Genomic DNA, 26,174 nt, shown 5'->3' on the forward strand with positions numbered 1-26,174 from the left:
ACTCCTCCGGCGGCTCCAGGCCGCGTTTTGCAGGCGACCGCATCTGCCTCCCCTGTCTCTCTTACCTCCTTGATGTTCGGCACTATTTGTGGCCGGCGTGGTGGAAGGACACAGTGAGGTTCTCACCCCCGCCCCCCGCCCCCCGCTCCCATCCCCAGTTCCATCAAAGCGAACCCGGGCCAGCGCAAGGATCTCCGAGTTGCGAGTGTGCTGAGGCTGGGACTGTCACTCATTCTCCGATCAGCGCGTGAACGCAGCTCGGCAGCCGCTGGCAGGAAACAATTCTGCAAAAATAATCATACTCAGCCTGGCAATTGTCTGCCCCTAGGTCTGTTGCTCTGCCGCCGTCCACGCTCGCTGCAAGGGAGGGGGCACAGAATTTACCGCGGCAAGAACATCCCTCCCGGCCAGCAGATTACAATGCTGCAAACTAAGGATCTCATCTGGACTTTGTTTTTCCTGGGAACTGCAGGTACATTTCCAAAATTATTCTTCTCAGTCTGATTTGCTAATTGTCCCCTTCCCCCTACTCCTCCCCTGAGGAGCACTGTTATTTTGGGCTGGTTTTACGTGGAATGCTAAGGGTGGTTATTTTCATTGAGCTGAGGAAGGAGCGCGTCGCCCTTGCTGCCCAGCCGAACCCCGCGCCCTCCCGGGCTGCCTGGACCCGGGCAGCCTCCCCGCGCAGCGAGCGCCGGGCGCCCTCCAGGGCGCCCGCCCTTCCCACTTTGTGTGCTCGCGGCGCTGGGAGCGGAGCCCCCTGCTCCCGGGGACGCTGCGGCCGAGCCGGGGATGGGTAGCGCTCCTTCCCCGAAGGCGGGCGGCGGGGCGGGGGATGCCGCGGCTAGGTGGTGCCGCCGCACAGGCTCGGAGTCCGTGGGGAAGGGTCTTGTCAGCCCCAGCTCCGCGAAGAGTGAACAATAAGGCCAGGGCAGCCGCCCCCAATCGTTATTTTCCCGGCTCTAATAAAGTGGGGCTCAACGCCTTTGCTCCCCTCCCAACCCTGAGCCAAATAATGGTTTGCAAAATGGGGCGAAATGGTCAGAATCTCAGGGCTGTGTGGCCGTTGTTGCACCCCTGTCGATATGAGGTTAGTTCTTCATTTGCCAAATTGCTGGTTAGTTGGAAAGCCTGCTCTCGGGCCAGAGCACGGAGGGATGGGAGGGTCGAGCGCGGCGTTTTGACAGGAGGAAGTGCAGAGGGGCGGAGGGCGAGGAGGGCGTGATCGGGCTGTCTGGTGTGTGTGCGCGCGTGTGTGCGCGCGTGTGCCTTCACACGCACCGCGAGCCCGTGTTTGCACGGGGCGAGAGAAGAATGGCAGGTAGTCGCCCGAAACACCTCGCCCCAGTCTCCTTTCTTTGGGCGAGGTTCCTGATCCTGGCAAAGTGCGAACAATAGGGAGCTGGGAGGAAGACGGTAGTGATGCTGCCGCGGGTGGCAGGGGCTGCGCCGCCGCCCAGAAAACCTCGGCGGCCAGGAGGGAGGTTCATTTCATTTGGGGTATTTCCATCTCGGCCTCCCTGGAAGATTCTTCCGTGCGTGCCCAGTCTCCCCTCCAGCTGCTCACCTCACCCCACCCCACCCCACCCCAGGATTTGCGCTTTGGAGCTGACGGACAAGAAGGGGAGAAAAAAGGAGCCGGGGCCGTAGAGAGCTGGGTGGGGTGGGGTGGGCGAACATTCTGGGCGGGGGGTGGGGGGCGTGTGTTGGGAAGCGCCCGAGGAAAGCCGAGCGGAGGGGTCTGTGTGTCGCGGTCGCCGCTGCCAGGTGCCGCCGGAGCTGCCCCAGACGGCCGAGCCTGGGTTGGGGAGCGCGCGGGGCGAGCCGGGGAGCACCCAGCGCGCCCCCTCCCCGGGCGGCACGAGAGCCGCGCTCGGCAGCCGCCTCCAGCCAACTCGCATGGCGACCAATCAGAGAGAGGCTGGCTGGGCGGGAAGCCGCGAGAGGCTTTTTTTTTTCGGCGCGGGTGGCGGCCGGGAGCTGCCAGGACCATCTCCCGGTGTTCCAGCCTAACGGTCTCGCTCACCCCCCGCCGGGAGGAACCCCGCCCCGAGGCCGGTCCCCTGCCTGCCCTGCAGTTTCCGAGAAGATAAAATGGAGTCTAGGTGGTCATCAGGAGGTCTCCTGGGCCGGCCCGCCCCTGCTAGCCCACTCGCGCCTCCTTCACGCCGACTTGGGGTCTCTCTCCCGCCCCTCGGGCACAAACACGCTACGAGCTGTCCCGGCCGGAGTGCGTCGCCTGGGAGGGCGCAGAGGCAGGGCGCACCCACGCGCGTGCGCCGACCGGCGGGCGACGGGCTGGGGGCGAAGCTGGGGGCGGGGCGGCAGGGGGCGCCACACCGGCGGGTGTGGAGAGGCTCCCAGTAGTGGGGGGGGGGGGCAACTCTTGCAGGCTCCTAGCTCAGTACCCGCCAGCACCTGGGCCACCTCGGGCATGCCCTTTCCCATCATCCTGTCTGTGGGTCTCCAGGGCGCGATTTCCCTGTACGGGGGTGTGTGTTTCTGGGACCTTCTCTCCTCTAGGTGGGGATGTGACGGTAGAGACCTGATCTTTGGTGGGGACTTTGGGGGATCGCCCAGCCGCCCTTTCCAACGTCGTGATGGGTGGATCCCCAGGGGTTTGCATTGGGTACATGCCCAGGGAATCCCAGATTGGGATGTTCATGACTGCCCAGGCAACGGCAGCATTCAGATAGGTGTTCTCTGGAAGGGAAGAGTCCTCATTGTGGCCGGAGTAGGATGGGAAGAAGGCAGAACGCGAAACACATATGAGGTTACTTAACAAAAGAAAGAAGTTGAGTGGTTTTCCAAAGGGAAACAATTTTCCATTAAAGTATTGTTTTTACCACCGTTTAAAAAAAATGTAGAATTCAAGCCAAAATGTAGAATTCAATTCAGGATGAAAATAAAAACAAAAAAGCAGTATCTCTCTTCCACACACAAAACATATATGTTTTGTTGGTGGTGGCTGTTTTTGTTTTTGTTTTTGTTTTTCCTCTAGTCTATTTTCTCCAGGGACAATGGTAGTTCAATCTCTGCTCCACTGGGTGCACATGAGAATTTAGATATAAGGTGTGCTCACCCTAATATACCAGAGGAATCAGATCTGCTGTCCCTCTGTCATTTTGGGGCCTTCTGTTCCTTAGGAATAAAGTGAAAGGTTATGGAATTACATAGCAAATTTGAGTTTATTCTAACGCAAATTTTGGATGTTTCGTGGAAAATTATTTGATCTGGATCTGGAATGGTTGTTAAGTTGTATGTTTATTTGATAATTTTACAGTTCTTTGCCAGCTTAATTTGTAACAGTCAAGGAATGAACAAGACTGCTTTTCTAAGAAGTAGCACCAGATTCACATTTGCTACCCCAAAACTAACCAGCACGTATATGAAGTATATATAATATCATGCATTAAACAAATTAGGGTATGTTTCAGCAGCGTTTGCTGTGAGTACAGTGGTGGTGAGCTATATTTTTTTTGTTCTTGCTGGTTTTAATTTTAAGATCAGAAATGTGTCTTCCCGAACAAAATCTAACTTAATGTAAGAAAGTCATATTTAAGAATGGGGAAGACCTTTCACAATTCTATCCAAAAACCAAAAAGTTAATTTTCTTTCAACAAGTATTAGCATATTTTAAAATACTGAGGATAACCTAGAATTTGCTTAAAATTCAACAGTTGAACGAAAAGAGAATAAAATCCAGACATAATGGATGGGTGGCCTGTCATTTATTTAATGGTTTTTGAATTACTATTCCCACTACAAAGGTTCTAAAGATCGACCAATCAGGGCTGTTTTCATTAGTCTAACACTTAACATTATCTTTTAGAGTCAATTTTTCAAGAAGCTTCCCTTTTCTTCCCCCAGTAGTGGAACTTGTTGACTTCTTTCCAGGTCCCTTTACTCAAGGTCTAATTTCTAAAAAATACTAAAATAGCACGATACATTTTTGTTCAATAAAGGAAGTTCATCCAAGTCTCTTTGCTAACTGATTAAACTAAGGGTTTGTTGATTTAAATGGTGGCTGTTTCTTCAGCTTGATAATTCAAGAATTAAGATAATAATTGTTTGCAAAAAAAAATTATGGTATGGGTGTGCTGTTCGTAGGACTGTAGGTGCTTAATTAAGGCAGCAGTAAGAGGGAAAAATTAGTCACTGGAACCCCCAAATTCTAAGGGTTTTGCATAGTGCTTTTCTTTCGAATACACTTATCATTAATTGACTTCCTCAGATAGGTAATATGTCATTTAATGTAAGTAATCTATATCTGTATTTTTTCTGTCACAGGGAACAACATCTTAATTGCCTTTCAAAATAAACAGCACCATTTTGTCACTCAAAAACTAATCTTTAGACATGACAGATGTTTTTGTTCACTGCCAAACTCAGTTTTGAAAATTATAGACAGCATCTTGTAAACTTCACACTGCCTGAAATATAGACTTTGGAATTTCTGATCCAAGCACTTAATTTTTTAAGGCGTCAGAGCCTTCTCTTTAATATTAGTTTGATGAATTCCCTGCGTTTATGTCTTCAGAGTTAGAGAAGTGGGGCTGCTCTCCAGACGGAAAGGGACTTCAGTGCTACTGGCAGACCTCCAAAGCTATTTTACAGATAGTCCTTCCTGTCTTGGTGTAAAACAAGTGATTGACTACCTGTTGCTAAAGAATGGTTTGAACTTTCCCTTGCAGATCTTGGGTTTGTGGTGCCGAAGAGCAGAACCAATTGGCCGGGGGTGGAGTGGGGAGGCAGTGGGAAGGGACAGCACCTGCCCCCATCAGTCTTCTAGGAACAGTCATCAGCCTGGGAGGAGACAAAGGCATCTTAAAAAGGCTCTCCTGTGCTGTTTAAGTATTGGGTTTGTGAGCACACACATGTCTTATGCGTCAGTGTAAATGTTTTAATGTAAATTCCATAACTGATAATTCTTCAGTTTCATCACCTAACCAATATATATGCATCAAGAAACGTCTGGAACATTAAAAGAAGTGGCAGAGAATTATAAATGTCATTTTTCCAATCTTTTTTTTTTTTTTAACCTTGTTTGAAACTAGCCCTCATACTAGAGCAGATACTAGCACTGTGAGGACAGCTTCAGTACTACTATTCCTCCTTTTACGACCACCAAGACCAGTGTTCAGATCCGATGGGAAAGGGAACAGGAGGGTTCATTTTTCCAATGTTAAAAATAGTGAGGAATTAAACAAAATTGAAAACAGGACTCAGCAGGCCATATATTGATAATGGCCATTTGAGCTTTGACGTCAAAAAGACTAAGGTTAAGATGCCTTTAGTTCAAAAGGAAGAAATAAGAAGATTCAGAAGAGAACTTTGCACATCTTTTAAAATACTCAGCGAGTCTCTGAGCAGTGTTGTCAGAGATAGCCTCTTAGGCAGAGTGAAGGCCTGAGGACCTCTCTGAATCCTAATGACTAGGTCTCTGTGAGAGGCAGAGTTTTTCATAGGAGAAAAACCATGTGGTGAAACTATTACTAGCAATACAGTAATACTGTAGTACAGCAGGAAAGTCAGAAGTCAATCTGAAGGTCACAGGGACATCAGTGTGCCCCCTTTTTGTTATTACCTCTTGGTCCCAAACCTTAAAACCATGTGTTGACATAAAGGGATATAAATTATTTGGTGTGGCCAGTGGTGCCATTATGGCCTTTTATTTCCCGGTGTTGAAATGCTGTCTCTTAGCTGAAGATGCTCATTAGAAGCATTGACTTTTGATGTTGGTCTTGGTGCCAAATGGCGGCCTTTCAGGCAGTTTCAATACATTACACTTGAAACGCTTTTAGGCCGTGTCTATACGAAGGCACTGAGTTAACTGTTTTCAGTTAGGTAGCCACGCTTTTCCCCTCCTGCAGGATTCACTGAGCATCCAAGCAATCACTCAGAGAGGGCCACATTCAAAGGACAAGACGTTTGGTCTGTCTTGTGTATGTGGTTTTTTGGTTAAAAAAAAAAAGTTTTAATAAACCTGCTCTGCATTCTTTTTCTCCCAGATATATGTAAATATGCTTGTGTTCCAATTCAAAGACTGCATCAGCGATGCAGCTTGAAAGGCATCTGTATAACCTGGATTCCACTGGACCATCTTGCTGAGTACTTTTTGATTTGTAGCTACAAACCATGGCGACATCTGGCCCTGTTTTCTACGCTGTATCATTCCTGAAAGATCTGATGACCTCATCATTTAGGAATATTCACAGTAGCGTCACAGTATTAGAGTTTGGGTTACAATAGGTATTCTCTTAAATAGTTTACTGAGTGCCAGCTCTGTGGGGAATTACAAAGCACTTCAGTGACCTAATTTCTGCTGTCAAGGAACCCTGCAAGTAGGTGAGGTAGAGATTAAGAGTGGCCAGCAGCCCTGGGGTGAAACCCCAGGCTCATGTATCCCTTATTAGCTGTCTGATCTTGGGCACAGTCACTTAACTGCTCTAGGTTTCAGTTTCCTCTTCCATGAAATGGGAAAATTAGTAATACCTACTTGTTAGAGTTCTTGTGAATGGAGAGCACGTGAGCTGTGCTTATTAAGCAGAAAGAGGGATGTATATGGGTCTAGAAAAAATAATCATTCAGACATAATGATCTCTTTTTAGAAAGACTTAAAAAAAGTTGTTTATGAGAGCATGACTTCCATGATTAGAACTAGACTTAAAAAAAAACAAAAACTGCTGTTAAATATACTGCCTTGTCATGTGGGTCATGGACACTACAGAGAGAAAGTCATCTCATTACAGGGTTGAAAGCAGTTAGCACAGGGGTGCATCTGAGTTTCATGGGGCCCAAAAGGTATGCAATTCTGGAGGCCCTCTTTAAGGAGAATTCAGCACTCTTGCTTTTGACCATGAGAACAGGTTGCCAGGTTCCCATCCCCGCCCTTTCCAGAAACTTGGAAGGAACCCAGGCAACGGAGGAGCCCCTGCAAACGTCCAGCCTGCCTTAGCAACTGGGTTGGTCAGCTTGGGCCCGCTCGCTTGAGAATACAGGCTAATTGTTCCAGTGTGTTAAACACGCACCTTGGAAAGGGTGTTTGCGTAGTGCTTTGAAGATTAGAACCATGGATCAAAATCAAAGTTATTTTTGAAAGGAAAAAGCTACTTGACCTTTATTTTATAGAACATCTTAAGATCAGAGGTGATTTAGTATTTCTCACTGCTGGTATTTTTGTAAATTACGAACTGAAATAAAATAAAGTAATTGCTATTATTACTCAAATGAATCAGACTTAAGTGCTCTGTTGGCGAGGCAGGAAGAAGTTTGCCAACTGAAGGCATATGATCCTGGAGAAGAGACTGCAGATTTTGTTTTAGCTACCTAAGAGGGGATAAACCGGATATACAGTCCCAATAATTACATCTTAATCATCACTATAAAATTCATAGTTTTTGACAGGCATTATATCTTCTAATTTTCATACCACTGATTTGGTAAATGTTTATAGAGTGCTTACTGGGTGCTGGGTGCTAGGAATACAGTGGTAAACTAAACATACATCATCTCTGTTATCTTAACCTGTATCATCCCTGTATGGAGCTTTGAGTCTAATAGTGAACAGGAACATAGACATCAAACAAGTAATTCACACACATCTTTACCATCACGTATTCTGATACAGACCAAGGAAAGATGCAGGCGGATGTGAGAGATTATCTGGGGGAAACCCACCTTTTGGTGGTTGGGGAGGTGAACAGGTAATATTTAAAGAACTCTGTTACTGGGGAGAAAAGGAGTGGGAAGGGATAAACTGGGAGTTTGAGCTGTGCAGGCACTAACTTCTATATATAAAATAGATAAAAGCCAAATTTCTTCTGTGTAGCCTAGGGAACTATATTCAGTATCTTGTAGTAAGCAATAATGAAAAAGAATATGAAAACAAATATATGTATGTATATGTATGACTGAAACATTATGCTATACACCAGAAATGGACACATTATAACTGACTATACTTCAGTAAAAATAAATAAATAAGTAAAATTTAAAAAAGAAGAACTCTGAAGGGAGGAGTGTAGAGCGTATGCTTAGAATGCACCAGGTCCTGGGTTCAATCCCCAGTACCTCCTTTAAAAATAAATAAACCTAACTACCTCCCACCACCACTGCCAAAATAAAGTAATTAAGTAATACAAAAAACAAAAACAAAAACAAAAACAAAACTCTGTGAAGTAGGAAGGACAGAGGTATTCTCATTTTAACTCATTTTAAGGCATGGTTGGTTGACCACTTAATTCAGCAAACATTGGTTGAATCACAACAAATATTCCTGACTTCCTTAATTCAGCAAACCTTCCTGAAACCTTGCAGTGGTCAAATAGTTGCAGGAATTGTGCTGAGTTTCAGGTTGTGGAGTCGAGTAAGATACGCCTCTGTCTCTAGTATTTACCATCCAGTGTGGGAGACAGGTAATACTAGCCTTATAAATAGAGACGCGAATTAAATGCCATTGGAGCACAAGGAAGGAAGGAAGCAATTAACTCTGCTGGTTGGGGGCCGTGAGCTGGGCGTGGGGCATGAGTTTTCCTTCGCTAGATGGAGCAGGAAGAAGAGGTGATTCTGCAGAGCAACACGTGGAGACACGAATATATACAGTTGTGTTTGGGGAACAGCGTAGGGCATTTGGGAAGACGTAGCCAGAGATGAGGAGAAAAACGTTCTCTAAGGCCAGATTGTGTTAGGTCTTGAAACAGAAACAGGCTGGGAAAGGTTAAGTGACTTAGACAGGTAAAGCTGGGACCGTGACTACGTTCACTGGCTGCATTTCAACCTTTTCTAAAGTTAGGATAATTTGAATTCACATAGTATCGGAATACATGCCAAGCAAATGTGAGTTTGCTTGGCTTCTGGACTGACTGGTCTGTTGGAGGTGAGTGCGGTGTGGTAGGTGGAGGGAAGCATCAAGAACTTTGGAGTTTGACATGACAGATCTAGGCTGAGTTCACTGCCACTGACATTCCCTGAGTCACTGCCCTTCTGAGCCTGCTTCCCCTCTGTGAAGTGGGGAGAATGACACCTCCCTTATGGGAGCTGAAATAAAATCACGTATGTAAAACAGCTAATACGCTGTAGCTTTTAAAAAGCTCCTCCTGCATGGAGATTTTATTTGAAATGTTTATTAAACAGGTGTGCTGTGAATATAATGTGCAGAGTTCTGTGCTGGAGGCTGAGGGGAAAAACAACATAAATTTCAATGTATTATATTGGTTCTGCAGAGGCTTTCAGATGGTTGGGGAAAAAATGCTTACTTGATTCAGACAGTTAGGAAATCGTGAAAGGTACCCTATGAATAACTGCTTTAAAGAAGGAGGCAGGAAATAATTGTGAGTCTTGTTCAAAAAGGCAGAAACCATCTTGGTTGGTTTTAATGTCTGGAAAAAAGATGTGGAAAAGCTAGTCCTTGAACAGAAGTTCCAGGGACGTAAGGATAAATGAGACGAGGAAGGACCTTGTTCTTTGTAGGAGGAGAGGCATCTAGCTAGAGGATTGATATTGGAGAGCAGTGACGGCAGGCTGGATGTTGGGACAGGTCTTCCTAAAATCTTAAATGCTAGATGAAGGAGGGGGTGCTGCTGGAGATGTTAGAGAAATCATTAAAAAATATTTAATAGTACAGTCAACAGTAGCAACAGTAGGCTCTGTGTTTGATGTCAGCTATGAATTAGCAGAGAAGTATGTTGGAGCAAATCAGTAGAGATCATTGCAGTACTTAAAGGGAGTTTTGGTTTTACGTAGTGACCACTGTGGTGGCTGGACAGAATAGTGAATTAATAAAAGGATTTTTGCTACTTTATGAAAAATCAGCTAGATGATGGAGAACCCAGAGGCTCAGAGACAGGAGAGCCAGTTCAAGCTAGTTTGAAGGCTAGTGAAATCTAGTAAGTGTTGTGCTTTATGTGGTGGGAAGACATATGTGGGGAAAGGGCATTGTTGGGCTTAGATGAAAAAGATTTGGGTTCAAGGTCTGGCCCTGCTACCAACTTAGCCTAGTGAATTTGTGTAAGTTATTTAATATCTTCGAACAGCAGTTTCCTCATTTGAATATGACAGTCAAATCAAATAATATATGCAAAATGCACTGCAAACCCAAAATCTTCACCACTGTATCTTTTATTAATAGACATGTAGCGGAAAAGCCTTAAAAAAATCAAATTTTATGTACCGGAGGGGCTTGTTAAAGAAATCCAACTGTGGTATATTTTATAAAGCAGATCATCTTGGAAAGATACAGTTGTAATGGGTTTGAATGAGGGTAAAAAAGACACACAGCTGACATGTTGGAAATGACAAGTCAACCAGAAGAAGTAGATGATAGGTCCAAAATGGTAGATGACTGAGAGAGAGAGAACCTTTTTTTTTTTCTTGTAAGTTACAAAACCAAGGGAGTGAAATAATCATGGTACTGTCAGTATGATGGGGAATTGAGAAAAGCATTTCTTGGATGAAAGATGGATCACCTCAGTTTTATACACCTTAGGTTTTAGGTAAAATTTAGCATCCTAGTACGTTAACTTGTAGGTCAGGATTTTTCGATTGTGGGTGGTAGAGTCTATTCAGTTGGCATCTACTAGCATTACAAAAGAAGAAAGAGGGGAGGGTATAGCTCAAGTGGTAGAGCACCTGCTTAGCATGCACAACGTCCTGGGTTCAGTTCCCAGTAATGCCATTAAAAATAAATAAATAAAAACTTAGTTGCTCCCCCCAAAAAAGAATCACAATAAAAAGAATTTAAAAAAAAAAAAGAAGAAAGGGAGGAGCAAAAGGAAGAAAGAAGTAATAGAACCGAATAGAAAAGAGGATATCTTATGTAGTAAGGGTAGGTATCGTTTTGTGAAACTTTTGTTGACCTGGTTGTGATGGAAAATATCTATCTGGTTATGGCTTAAGTCAAAAGAGTTAGAAAGCTAATGTCACAGATGGAGGAATATAGGACTAAAGAGATTGTAAAACTGTCTGTAGTGCAGAGAAGGTACAGAATAGAGATTTAATGGGTTTGGTGGGGAGAGGGAGAAGCAGTGACAGCAAAAATACTTACTGAGCATCTCTGCAATCTGTTAGCTGCCAGTGTAAAACTGTACAACAAAAACTCTCAAGTGCAATCCCTTGACAGTAAGAGAGCTTACTGTGTAGAGAAGGAAAAGATAACTGGGCGTTCTAGGTAGCGTTAAGAGCCAGATGCGTGACTCCGATTGTGGAGGCAGGATAAAGCTCACGTGGGCGCTAGAGGAGACTGGTGAACTCTTCCCGGTGTAAGCGGAGTGGAAGGAGGCTTTAAAGGAGGGATGGAGGGGTTTAGCGTGGATGAGGTACCTTACTTGCTGCGAGTTTGGGAGGAAGCTGGAGGAAGGCCAGCTAAGTAGATCAGGAAGACTGAGAAATCAGTCTATAGTTTTTCCTCTTTCGGTAGAGAGAAAACAGCACGAATTACAACCGGTACATTGTGGAGTCTTTATCACACCCGGAAACATTTATCTCGTAGTATTTATGTAGCTAGCATTCAGAATGGTATCTTGTCCATAATTTAGAAAGTGATATTGAACAAAAGGAGGGAGCCGGAGCCTCGCGGTGTGAATGCCTAGGTTAGAGAAGGATCATAATGTTAAGTGGAAAAAAGTTGGAAACAAATGGTCGTTATAGGTGTAATCTCAATTTTGTTCGAAAAAGTCTCTTTCATGTCTTAAGACTGAAAGAAAAAAAATTTGTATCATCTGAGTTTTCTCTAATGAGCATATTTTGCCTTATATTCACATTGTAAAACAAATAGTGCAATAAAAAAGAGGACAGCAGTGCTTAATGGGGGTAAGATCATAAGGAGGGCTGAGACTCAAGTAGACACTGGATTTGGAGGACACTGGTGATCTTAGAGTAATTTCAGCTGGAGAGTGAAGTTCAAGTTCATAGAATCCAGGACACTTGGCCAAAAAGAAGGGAGGAAGAGGTGTGTGTTAGATTGGGGGAGGCTTCAAGCTGAGGGCCATGTGGGCACGTGTCCTGCACGTCGAAGGAGAGAGCCAGGAGAGGTTGGAAAGGCCATGCACACACCTTTTTAAACATTTCAGAACATTTTTATTATTGCCAAAGAAACCCCAGATCCATTAGCCATTACTCTTCATGCAAAACCTTTTGAAGTGTGTTCAGCACGTCTCACATTGGCTGCGTTGCTTTTATCAGATCGACAAGGGAGTAGAAATGGTTGAGACTGATCACTTTTCTAATGTTCTTTTATTCCTATGTCATCTGCAAGTGTCCATTCTGTCCACATGAGATGCCACCAATCACCAGTTGAACTGCAGTTGGTATATGGGAATGAGATTCAGGGCACAGATGGAAACCTTAAAGATCTGCTGTCGTGGTTATGAGAAGATGCAAATCCAGTATAAGCACTTTGATTTAAGTTATAATATAAATTATATTCCTTTCTTAATGCCTCGTTTTGGTGTTTCAGAGGTAGTGCACACTGCAGGGGGTGCCCCATGAGTTTTGACATCAAACTTGATTTTGAAAGGTGGCTCTCCTTTCAGTAACCTTGAGCCAGTAATTTAATCTCTCCAGCACTCAGTTTATTTATCTGTGAGACAGGGATAATAATACCCACCTAAAAGGGTTATTGTCAGGACAAAAATGAGGTAATTTATACAACTGTCTGGCACAGAGTAAATGCAGTCATTTTTTTCCCGTTTCCCTTCTTTCTGCTAAAGTTCACAGCCAAGGGGTGTACAATTCGCGTTGGATTTAAGGATTGATTATAATTAGAATCACATTCTTTCCCACTTATTTTGCATCCTCTGAGAGTTTGGGATCATGATGGGTTGCAACTGAGTTAGAAATGACATGGCTGATTGCTTACCTGCTTTACCTCCCGTGAAAGCAAAGTCATCCTGAGTTCGAGAGAAGTAGATGTTTAAAAAAAAATTGGCTTAGATAGATTCTACTTTCTATTTGCATAGAGTTAATATTAAACCTGTCAATGGTGGAGCCATAAAATTTAATATATTTATGCCATGGTTGCTGAGACGGATTATATTGGTGATACTTCATGAATATGGAAGTCCTTTGTCTGGCAATCTTTATTTTTTGAAACATGAAGAATAAATCATTAAGAGTAAAGAAGTGAAGGGATGAAGCCTCTGGATAGCCAAATGAAATATCCCCAGAGTCCATGCACTGAATTGTATGCTCTTGACTCATAAGGAAGCCCTTAAGCCTTTATTCAGAAAGGGTCCATGTACACGTAATTTTAAAAATTTCCTAGATTTGGCCACATTTATAAAGACTCCTACTTCAGATTAGAATCAAGGAAACATGGCTTCTGGGTACAGGTACACCAATGGTGAGAAGATGTAGTAACTTGAATGGATGGAAAAATTATAAGAAGCAGACTCAAGAACACAAAAAGCATTCTGCAATTTCACAGTGATGTGCCGTGATGTAGGTCTGTTTTCATTTGTTGGGGCAGATTCTCAGTGGGCCATTTTAGTCTAGAAATTTATGTCCTTCAGGGATGGGAAATACTCCTACATCATTTATTTGATATTTTCATGTCTCTTTTATGTTTTTTCTGGAGCTCTTATTCAGAAGTTGGATTGATCATCTAATTTTTCTTATCTTTTCTCTCCTATTATTCATTCCTTTGTCCCACCCAGCCCCCATCCCTTATTTTCTGGGAGGTTTTCTCAGCTTTTTGCCAATAATTCTATTGAATTTTCCATTTTGCTGATGTATATAACATATAAAACATATAAAGTATTAAACATTTCTAAGAGCTCTTTCTTGTGGTCTGAGTGTCTCTTTGGCGTATTCTCTTCTTGTTTCTTTTCCTTTTTTTATGAGGGGGGAGGTAATTAGGTTTATTTATTTTATTATTTCTATTTGGAGGAGGTACTGGGGATTGAACCCAGGACCTCGTGCATGCTAAGCATGTGCTCTACCACTTGAGCTATATATACCCTCCCCCTCTTCTTATTTCTTAATGCAACAATATTTACATTGCTGAGTGCATTAGAAAATTTTCCTTGCTTCCTGTATTGTCTCTTTTTCCTCTGCATTCCTCTTTATTGTTCCATTTAGTGTCTCCGCTGTGTTTCATATTGTTTCGTTTTCATTTGTCAAACTCTCATGGTCCTTGGCTGGCTATTAGTAATTAGGAGTGAGACAGTGCAAAGCTGTGGGGAAGCTCCATGTGGATGATTCTCTGTAGGGTGACTGTGCAGAGACCTGGTCCGCTGGGTGGAAGCATTGGCAGCCACTCATGAGTACCTGCGTTTCTTCTTGAGCTGATCAGTTGAACAGAGTCCAGCGTTTTGCAGCGTATAGGGGATAAGTCTGACTGTTCTTTCTGTCTAAGCTGAGTGGGAGAAATGGTTTGGGGGTGTTTTATCGTCATCAAGATTTTATTTAATCTTCCCATCTTTCATTGGGACATTTCTCAATAGTGCTCTGTTATCCCCAAGAACAAGGTCCCTGTGATTTAACGTCTCCATTAATCAAAATTCCATCTTTTGTTGGAGTGAAGAAGAGTGTGGGATGGGAGACAAGATAGATGGCTCCTACCCTCCGGTGGGCTATAGGGGTGTGTGTGTGTGTGTGTGTGTGTTGGGTTGAAGTTATTGGCGTGAGAGGGAGTGGGGATATCAGAAGAACTGTTGGCTTTAATTTTGGAGCAGACTGTGAGAACCCTCTGATGACCTGTCTCTTTCAGGGTTCATAATTGCTACAAGTCAAAGCCGATTTTTGAACTCTTTTATCTCACATGTTGTAGTATGGAATTTTTGAGATTGAAAGACACTGGCTGAGGTCTTAAAGGAAGAGGTAAATGCTCCAGGGGAGCATCAAAGGCAAAGACCTAAGAAGATGAATGTGAAAGCAACTTCAAGGGAATTGACAATTCAGGGAGTTAGGGCCAGTTTCAGATTTTTGAAGAGCCTTTTTTGAACTGAGGAGTCCTCAGAAGATTCCAGGGTGGCCTGAGATCCCATGTTTTTTGGATGTGAAGACATGGGCTTGGCTGTGATGCCATTAGCCAGGATAAGAGCAGTTTCATGAACACATCTGTAAATGGCCATGTCTCAGACTTGTTGGGTAGCAGAAACGTTTACTAGGAACATTCACTTAATTTAATATTTATGGAATACCTCCTGTGTTCCATGTAGTTGGTCTAGGAGTTAGAGGTGCAAGATGACTATTTTCAGTTGTTTTGTCAAAAAAGCCTAAACTCCTTTCTACACTGTTTTTGGTTACATGTGTAATATTTATTCCTGTGGAATGACATCAGAGACAACCTTGAAATGTCAGAAAAAGATAACTGAGTTATTTATTCCTTTCGCATATTTTCCCTCTTGGGTATGTAACTTAAAGTTACTCATGACATGTTTAAAATTTAAATTTTTCATCAAAGAAAGCCATCTGTCATAATGAAGCAAGAAAGGGACATTGCGTGATATTCTTTGAAGATAAGAGATTGAAAATGAGTCTGTTAGATGCCCTCGATTACAGTTTGAGGTCATTTTGAGCTAAATTGGCTTTGGAATCAGAATTTAAATTACTGGTCAGACTCAATTAAGAGAGCTGGTCATGCAGACAGTTCATTCCCCTTCCTCCCTTCTCCTAAAAAGAATATATTTATGGTTTATAGTTCTTCACAGCCAAATTTGATATAGGCATTATTTTTTAGAAGATAAAAATTTCACACATTAATTGATTGAAGTATTTAAGAGTAATTTTGTATCTAAATAAGAAACCTGAGTAATCATTTATTAGTTGGTTTTCTAGCGTTACTTACAGAAGACCCTCTTGAAATCCCTGGGAGGTAAATCAGTACATGACTCTGTGTTATGTTTTTGCTGCCCTGTGCAATATTAAGAGAATAGCTATCAAAGACCACCTCAGATGGTTACATTATTTAAATATTATAGCAATAAATGTATAATGGGGCATATTTTAAGAAAACATAAGTCATTAAATATGTATAATTATTTTAACAATGTTGGGATGCCTTTCTAAATATTAAACTTTTTGTTTGTAATAAGTGGGTTCAAAATTAAATTCTCTTTTAACGAACTCAACAGGAGAGGTTTAAAATGATGAGTTCCATTGTTAATGTAGTCTTCGCTTTCGTCTTTTTATTTACTTATAGACTAGAACAAATACGTTAGTTCTGTTTCTTTTGTAACTGCAAATTTCTTAATTTAGAATTTAAAAGCAGAGATGAGAACAGTATAAACCTGCAATGTGTCTGGGGGTGATGGATGTGGAGTTGGTTGTGTATCTGGTGCTGCCTGGAGAATCTAGGCATGTAAGTGACTTGCACTAGTTAGACACTACAGCTTCACAAGGAAACGAAAGTGTCTTGAATGACTTTCTGATGCCCCTGAAATAATGCTAACATCTGTCCTAGAAGAAAACTGACGGTGTGCAGATGTCACAATCAGTTCCTCATTGGCCAATATCACCTGCCGTGGGATTTGGGTCTGCTGGCAAGAAGATGGGTTTGATTTAGGCCATAATCAGTATTGACCAACAAATATTTTTCAAATATTTTGACTGAAATTCAATTTGAAATCATAGTCTCATCCGTATATAATATCTTATCTTAAAACTATAACTATAGAGGTTTTTTTTTTAAAAAAAAAAGAACACAAAAATCAATTTATTAATGAAAAAGAATATGAAAAAGAAGTTATGTCTATATATGCATGACTAGGACATTATGCGCTACACTAGAAATTGACACATTGTAACTGACCATACTTCAATTAAAAAAATCAATTTACATTTTGAGTTTAATACATTGAATTGCAAAAATTCACATCTAGAGCAAGATATTTGACTTGTTAATGATGTTTTGTTTGAAATATTAGGTGGAAATGTCAAGTAGCTGTATGACTGGAATCTCTTCCTGAGACGATGTAGGTGGAGAAAGGCCAAAAAAAAAAAAAAAAAAAAAAGAGAGAGAGAGACAAGCGAAAATTATAGTAAGGAAAGTCTTCTATCATATCTGATAGTTTGGACAATTTGGTAAAAATCACCAAGGAAATGTGATTAGAAATGCTTCCTAAATTATTTTATTGAGGTTAAATATGTATATGTATGTAACCCTTAGTAGAGAGATTCCATTTTCTTTGTGACATTGTTTCATCAAACAAATTTCATTTAATTTTCTATAAAAACTTAGCCTTATATTGAACTTAACAATAATTTAGAAAAGTCATGAGTATTATAAAAGTACATACCTATAAGTTAGATGGCTAACCACTGAAATGTAATTTCTTAGTTTTTTTGAAATTTATAATACATTAAAAAATTTTAATATATGTATTTTTCTTTACGTATAGTCAGTTTACAATACTGTGTTAATTTTTGATGTACAGCACAATGTTTCAATCATACATGAACATACATGTATTCATTTCATATTCTTTTTCACCATAAGTTATTACAAGATACCGAATATAGTTCCCTGTGCTATACTATATGAACTTATTGTTTATTTATTCTTTATAGATCAGTTAGTATCTGCAGATCTCTAACTCCCAACTTATCCCCCCTATAACCACAAGTTTGTTCTCTTATCTGATTATGTCTGAGAGTCTGTTTCTGTTTTGCAAATAAATTTGTCTTTTTTTTTTTCTTTTTTAGATTCCACATATAAGTGATATCATATGGTATTTTTCTTTCTCTTTCTGACTTATTTCACTTAGAATGACAATCTCCAGGTCCATCCATGTTGCTGCAAATGGCATTGTATAATACATTTTAAAAATCACGAGTTTGCCAAATGTATATGCCAGACAGGTCTTGCTATTTAAAAATGAAGCACAGTTTCTGCAAAAGAAAAGTATAGCTTGAATCTTGTTTCACACAAGTGAGTTTCCTAGATTTGGGGGAAAATTAATATATTGGAATCAATGATTGGCCACAGACTTAAATATGATACAAAAGGTTTAAAAATCTAAATTGTCATTGTTTACAAAATACTGGCAAATTAGAGCTAAAAGCGGCTTGGTGTTATTGTGTACTCTTCTGTTTAAAAATAAACAGTGGAAATAATTGTAGAAACCTCTGGGTTTAGAAAAGCTTGTTGGTGGTTCTTCACATCCTACTAAAAAAGCAGGCTGTCTTTGCATATTAATCACTCTGTGAAAGGAAGCTCGCCTTATTTGCATTGTGCATGCACTGAGAAGTCCAATAGTGCGCCTGAGAAAAAAATGGGGGGATTGTAATTGTTGTTCTCAAAAGGGTTTTTATTCCATTCAAGTGGAAAAGCTGAATGCTGGAGAATTAGTGCAGTGTTTTGTGGAAAAAGAGTCCCTTTGGGCCACTGCATTTCATGTGGTGCAGTCCCAGTGTGTTAGGATCCTGGACACTAGGATGGAAAGTGCTCCATCTTCCTCGGATGCGATCTGTGTTCCTGTGGATCTCTGAAATTTTGCAAGCTCCTCCCCCATTTTGTATCCCCAAAGAGTTAAACTGAGATGTTGGCAGTATTTGCGATCTTGGAAATCTCAGGAGAATTAAACACAAACCAAAACAAATCTGAATCTTTGTGTTTTGGGGGGGGCAGGGTGGAGATGCATGTTACAAAATTAAGTGGCTTATGTAGTAGTATTTTTTAAGAAAATATGTGAGTTAATTAACACCTTGCAGCAATCATTTGTCCCCCAAGTTGATTTTCAGTGGTATATTTGAAATTACTTTAATAACGACATGTTTGCTTCATTGTATTTTAAGACTCATTGGTTAAAAATAAACATTGAGTAAACAGCAGAAATGTTAAGGTTATTGAAGCTTTCTTTTAATAAGATCTTGTTAGATGAGCTACTTTTAGCTCATCTGTGTTTCCCTTCTTCCCTGATAAAACACATCTCCATGAAGCCTTTTCCTGACCTCTCAGTTCTAGTCGATTCTAGCTGGCACCAGTCATGTGAGCCAAGAGAGTTTCTAGAACCCCAATATGTACATTAGTTATTTTGGTGGTCTGTTACTTTGAGCTGGTCTCATATCCTTTCCATGTTTTTTAGCATCTTTTTAAAATTTCTGAAAAAAAAAAAAGAGGGAAAAAATTTCTGCAATCTATGGCATTCCCAGTTAGACTTTGAATTTTGCAAGGGAGGGAGTGTGCTGTTATCCGTGTGGACATCTTTTGACAGAATGATTATGTGTAATCATGGACACAAAGCTTATTGTTCTAAATGATTTTGTTAAATATTAGAAGGTGGTTAACTGATTTAAAAGGTTGCACACAGGTTTTACTAAAAACCACTTGGCTTCGGTATATTTGAATATCAGCACAAATACTTTTTATTGCCTTCTTTAATGCTGTACAGATTTGCTTATTTGACAGTTGAACACACATCCTCTGATGATACCATTTATATTTTATTTGAATTGCTTTCTACAATACTCATGGATATGGAAATTGTGTTTAATTTGGGCTAATGCAGAATATTCCATAGACTTTTAGTGTGTATTGGGGTTGTTGTTGTGAAAAATGGAAGTAGCCAAGATGTAGCTTGAAAAAGTAGGACCAGTAGAGGCTGAAAAAGCATCTGACAAGGTGCAACACATCTTCATGATACAGGCACTCAATAAACTAAGAATAGAAGGGACTACCTCAGTCTGACAAAAGGCATCTACGAAAAACCCAGAGCTAATATACAGGTGGCTAATGAGCATAGGAAAATATTCTTGACATCATTAGCCATCAGGGAAATGTAAATCAAAACCACAGTGAGATATTACTTCATACCCACTAGGATGAACCCACTAGAATATTCTACTGCTTCATACCCACTAGAATATTATGTTTAGTGAAGTAAGTCAGAGAAAGACAATACTGTACACTGTCACTTATGTGTGGGATCTAAAAAAATAATACAAATGAACATATATGCAAAACAGAACAGACTTTTAGATATAGAAAACAAACTTATGGTCACCAAAAGGGACAAGGAATTGGGGAGGGAGAAATTAGGTGTGTGGGATTAAGAGATACAAACCACTGTGCATAAAATAGATAAACAACAAGGATGCACTTGACAACACGAGGGAGATAGCCATGATCTTGTAATAAGCCATACTGGAGTATCTGCAAAAATACTGAATCACTATGCTGTACGCTTGAAACTAACATAATATTGTGAACAACCATACTTAAAAAAAAGACATACAAGCAAGTGTTAGCAATGCTATGAAGAAGTTGGATTTCGTATGTACTGCTGATGGGAATGTAAAATGGTGTACAGCTCCTTTGGAAAGTAATCTGGCAGATCTTAAGTTACCATATGAACCAGACGTTTCACTCTTTCAAGTGTGAACACATACATGTGTTTAGAAACTTGTGCACAGATGTTCATAGCAGCATTATTAATAATAGTCAAAATTAGAAACAACCCAAATGTCCATTAACTGGAAAGTGAATAAACAAAATGTGGTATATGCATACAATGAAGTATTACTCAGAAATAAAAAAGATGAAGTACTGATACATACTGTAAAATGGGTGAGCCTTGAAAACATTATACCAAGTGAAAGCAGCCAGGCACAAAAGACCACATATTGTAGGATTCCACTTATATGAAATGTACAGAATAGGAAAATCCATAAAGACAGAAAATAGGTTTGTGGTTGCATAGTGCTGGGGGGTTGAAGGGAATGGAAAGTGATTGCTAATGGGTACAGGATTTTTGGGGGGATGATGAAATGTTTTAAAATAAAATAGATTGTGTGGTGCTGGTTTGGAAACTGAGTATACTAAAAACTATTGAATTATATACTTTATATGGGTTAATTGTATGATATGTGAGTCATATTTCAGTAAAGCTGATAAACACACACACATACATAGCTGGTATACGGTATATAGCATTTGGATAGAAATAAGCAAACCTGAGTTTTTTTTTCCCCCGGTGGAATCTATGAAAGCCAAAGTGAAATTATCAAACACTTGAAATTTGTTATTTTATTAAAATTAATTTTGATCGATGAAACAGAAGATGGTATAAAATATAGATGTGTGAAACTGAGCATCACTCAACACATGTGTTGATGACATACCATGAGAGTCCGTGGTGTAAAAGCTTTAACATCACTTTATTCTTTCATAAGTCTTCAGTTGCCTAACTAGGATGGAGCACTCTAGTTTTCAAAGACATGGACTCCCATAAAGATAACTACCTGCAGGGAAGGGGTTGTCATTGGAGAGGGTCATGTGGCAAGATTCTAAGGCCCTAACAATGTTCTATGTCTTGAACTAGGTTGTGGCTACTTGGGTTTTCTTATTATATTAATTCATTAAGCCATATGTTTTCGTGTGATGCATTATCTTATATGTATTATATTTCATAATAAAAAAGGCTTAAATCAGAAAAGTATGATCCCTATCTTTGAGACATTTGCAGTCAAATGAAATGTTAAATATGGTATTTAGTAGCATTTTAAAGATCAGTAGCACGTATTTATGCTAGAATTTTATTACCCTAAGTAGATGAAACTTCTTTTGGATAACCCACAGCCATCTGTTTGACCTTGAAATTTTATGCCATTGAAATTTTGTTTTCAGACTTTCTTGAGCTTTTATATAATGCAGGCTTGGTTGATGGCAGGGTTTGTGGGCTGGGAGAGTCCAGCATGGATTTTATCCTTTTGGACAGTTCAGAGTGGTGGTAATTTTTGCCCTTTTAGGGCAAAGAAGGTGCTGTGGGAGACCTGAGAGGATCTGGGAAGGCTTGGGCAGTTTCTTCCAGCGGGAGTAGGCAAAGGAAGAGAAAGAGAGGGCAGAGCTTTCGTGCACAGAGGCACAGTCCTCTGCAGTTCACAGGGATGCATCCTGGTGAGAGCATAGGACCGGAGGGCGATGAGCTGGAAAAGGGAGACGAGGGGCCAGACCCTGAACTGTCTTGCCAGCTGAGCCAAGGCTTTTTGCACGTTCTCTAGAGATGAGTGATTCTCGAGGAAGGAATCCGTGTAGGGATGGAGAAGCAGCATATCACGGTCTTGAGGTAGGTGTGAGATTTTTATTTTTATCAAAAGGGAGACTTTCTCAAAAGGCTAAACATAAAATTACCAGCATGACCCAGCAACTCTACGACTAGGCGTATACCCAAGAGAATTGAAAATGGAAACTCAAACAGATACGTCTATGCCAATGTCCACAGCAACACTATTCACAATAGCTAAAAAGTGGAAAACAGCCCAGAATCCACCAACAGATGAAGAGAGAAACACAACGTGGTATATATGTACAGGGGAGTATCAGCCACAAAAAGCAGTGATGCTCTGATACACACTACAACATGGGTGAGCCTTGGAAACATTTTGCTGAGTGAAATAAGCCAGACACAAAAGGACGAGTACTGTATGATTCCACTTACATGACATTTCTAGAACAGGCAAATCCATAGAGACAGACAGTCCCTGTCCTTGACAGAAAGTAGATTAACGAGGCTGGGCGTAGGGGTCGTTATTTATCTAATGGGTACAGAGTTTCTGTTTGGGGCGTTGAAAAAATTTCAGAAATAGTGGTGACAATTGCACAACATTATGTATATAATTAATGCCGGTAAATTGTACACTTAAAATGATTAAAATGACAACTTTTACATTACATATTTATTTAGTAAAAGCAAAAGGAAAGAAAAATGGGGCACGAGCTAAAGAAGGTGGCATTGAGAAGCCCTTGAAAAAGTTTAAGCAGGGGATGGCCCTGTGGAGGTTGGCTCAGGGGCTGGGTGCTGGTGACCAGTGGGTGGTGCAGGCACAGGCCGTGAGAGCTGGAGGGAAGGCACTGGCAGAGGGGCTGGAGGGGAGGAGACGGGTTCCATTGTTCAGGGACAATTGGTAGGTGTTGGTGGATGGACTACACCTGTCCTCCAGCTCACAGTCCTCGTGCCCCCTTTTGGTAAGGAGCCTAAAGGAGAGAAGAACCATTAGGGTAAACACCGATGCTACAAGAGCATACAGGAGGGGCACCCAGCACAGTCTCCTGGTCCAGGAAGACTTTCAGGGAGCATGAAATTAACACTGAGACCTGAAGTATGAGGAGGAAGTGGCCAGGCACGGGGACAAGTAGGGCGTGCCAGGTGGAGCGAACAGGGTGGGCAAGGCCCTGCGCTGAGAGAGGGGAAGGACTGGCACACTGGAGGAGAGCTGGAACAGCAGGGGTTAGCTTGCCTGCGAGCGTCCAGGTGTTATGATAAGTAAGTGGCATCAGATACACATTTTATCAAACCCAGGGCAAGGAGATAGTATTGAAGTAAAGAAGCGATACTGTGCTTCATTTAAAAAATACCAATCTATACTTCAGATCTGTTTTATGAAAAAAAGCCTTTACCCCCATTCCACAAAATAAATAAAGAATAACAAGCCACTCTCTAATATAATAACTATCATATCCTCATTGGTGATCCAGAAGATTTGAATATTATTTTTTTCTGCATGGCAGTGAGATGTCTTATGGCCTTGTGTTCTGTCAGAGGTTGTGGGTTGACTTTGCTGTTATTGGGGGAAAAACAAACAAAAAATTGTGTGATTTTCAATTAAACACAAAATTAGACTAAAATGATTCCCATATCCCATAGACCCATAACCCAAATACAATAATTATCAACTTAAGTCCTATTTTATTTCCTCTGTGAATTCTACTCCTCCTTCCCATCCCGTACTTAATGGAAATCCCCAAATATTGCATCATTTTATCTATAAATATTTCAGTATGTCTCCGTAAATGTAAGAAGTTTTTAAGAACATAATCACAATTATTATACCTTAATAGATGCGCTTACTGATGTCAACTATCCAGCTTGTATTTTGTGATCTTTGTTGTAAAGTTAGGCACGAGGAGAAGCAGAAGGGGAAATACACAGTTCACTTCTGTTTGTGTTCATCCTTTTTCATTTGTTCATCCATTCAGTCAATCATCATTCAAGAAATATGAGTGCTTATTCTATTCGAGGTATTCTGCTAGAAAGGGAGAGGAGAAGAATCCTTTGCTATCAGCTCCCATTGGTTGTGCATATGCTTAAGTACTTAACTACGATCTTTATGTGCGTTTTCACTCCAGGGACCACATGTGAAGGAAGTGTTAGGTCCCCTTTCACAGATCAAGAGAGCTGCTCGCTGTCTCAGTGCAGGGGCACCTTCCACCCATCTTCTACATCATGTGTAGAAGGATTCCTCTTATCTCCTATAACTGACCAATCAACAACTCTTGATAATTCTACCTCCACAACATCTCTAATCCATATATTTATCTGCATCCCTGCTGCCACCATCTGACTGGTTAGGTCACCATCTTCTCTCATGTGGACCAGTGACTCACTCTCCCAGCTCATTCCCAGCTTTCTGCCCTGCCCCCATCTAAGGCGGGCCCTGTCTAGACTCTAAATATATTCTCACTACTCCCCCTACCCCTCACTCTCATGACCTTTCCTCTTAGGATGAGCATTGTCTTCCCAAACCTGCACGTATACCCGTGTCCACACCCATCTTTGCCTCTTCGTGTTATGGCAGTGGCCGGGGTGAATCTGGTTTGGTCCAAGGTTAATTCCTGATACCTGCTTACTAGCTCACATCCCCTCCCGTATTTTCAGAGAGTTCATTCTTCAGTGATTCCCTCCACCAGCTCCTTTAATTATCACTTAAATATGACCCAGTCTTCCTCTCCTTAAAAATACTCTCCATCTCCTGGCCTCTCCAGCTACTATCCCAGCTCTGAACTCTTCACAGTCTGGCTTCAAGCCCCACCACCCGACTAACATGTTCTTGCCAAAAGTCACCCATGACCTTCTCATTACTAACCCGAAGAGAGATGCTTTTCAGCCCTTGTCTTGCCTGACCTCTCAACAGACTTGACCCTGTGTGTGCCTGCCTTTGGCCGCCATAGCCCCACGTTCCCCTGACTTTCCTCTTAGCACTCTGGCTGCTCCCTCCTCAGTCTTATTTTTCCTAGCTCAGGGTTGTCCTCGACCCTCTTCTCTTATCTCTTAACCCTTTCTCTGGCTAGTCCCATCTACTTCCTAGTTTGTTGCCCCCTCTATCCTACCATCAGAATCACCTGGAAAGCTTGTCAAAAGACAGGTTGCTGGGCTCCATCCCCACAGTATCTGACTCTCTAGGTCTGGAGGTGGGGCAGTGCCCAAGGGTTTACATTTCTAACGTGTTCCCAGGGGTTCCTGAGGCTGTTGATCTGGGCACCATTCTTTGAGATCTGCTGTCCTGGTGCAGTTACCATAGCCTAACTAGAGTGTCCCAATGAAGTGACCTCTCCCACCCAGTTCTTGGAAACAGTAACTGCGTACTCTTCTCAGGATCCGATCCCTCCTCCCTCATGCAGCATCCAAGGTCCTTTATAATCAGACTTCAGGTTATCTCTGCAACCTGTGGGCTGTAGGTAGCCTACAGCCATGCTCCTCCTTACTTCCATGCCTTGATGCTGGGCTGTTCCCTCTGCAGGAGATCTCCACTTTCTCTTTGCCTTGTAAATCCTTTTTGACCTCTTTGGTTCTCTGCTTCTCTGTCGCTTCCTCTAAGAAAGTATCCTCTGACCTGTCAAGTCTGGATTAGGTGCTGCCTCCTTCCGTGGGCTCCCATACTTCTCCCAGCATACGTATCATAGCACTTATCGATTGTGCTATAATTGCTTGTTTGCTTAATTCTTAGTCTCATCCAACCAGCCTTTCTGTAGTACCACACACATCTTGGTTTTCATTTTATTCTCCACAGTAGCACAGTGCCCATACACAGTAGGTGCTCAATGAACACGTGTTGAGTGAGGGACTACATGAATGCAGAAAAATTGGTAATGTTTTTAAGTGTCTTAAAGGATTAATTTGAATCAACTGCATGACCAATGACATGGAAATCAGATGATAGCCAGTCGAGAAACCAAAAAGCTCTCCTTGGTTCCAAGAGAAAACCGTTGATAGTGAATGTCATAACTTATTAGTATTTATACACAGGACTTCTAAAGTTTGTAAAAAAGTTCACATGCACTTGACTCATATGAGGTTTTTAAATGATCAGAGTGCTGTTACTTAATATTTATTAAAAGAGCAGCATCTTCAGTACTTTTAAGGTAAATTTCAAGCTAGAAAATGGGGATCAAATTGGAGCCCTCGAGACGGAGGAGAGTCAGACATTTTCAATCTCTTTACTAGTTTTCATTGGTTGAT

General features: G+C 41.5%; 1 protein-coding gene and 1 non-coding gene across 17 annotated transcripts in view; one reads left to right on the plus strand and one right to left on the minus strand.

Moving 5' to 3' along the window:
* The first annotated feature begins 278 nt into the window (after positions 1-278).
* The window catches only part of NCAM1 (neural cell adhesion molecule 1), a 297,104-nt gene continuing 271,208 nt past the window's right edge, over positions 279-26,174 (plus strand). For all 16 annotated transcript variants that reach the window (XM_074357199.1, XM_074357205.1, XM_074357200.1 and 13 more), the window contains exon 1: positions 279-472. In XM_074357199.1, coding sequence (XP_074213300.1) covers positions 421-472 — 52 coding nt within the window. In that variant the 5' untranslated portion in view covers positions 279-420. The remainder of the gene's footprint in view (positions 473-26,174) is intronic.
* On the minus strand, positions 5,042-5,171 carry LOC123612870 (small nucleolar RNA SNORA61). The gene has a single exon (XR_006720136.1). It is a non-coding gene; the product is annotated as a small nucleolar RNA SNORA61 (small nucleolar RNA).

The sequence above is a fragment of the Camelus bactrianus genome, chromosome 33, assembly GCF_048773025.1.
Source record: "Camelus bactrianus isolate YW-2024 breed Bactrian camel chromosome 33, ASM4877302v1, whole genome shotgun sequence".
NCBI lineage: Eukaryota > Metazoa > Chordata > Mammalia > Artiodactyla > Camelidae > Camelus > Camelus bactrianus.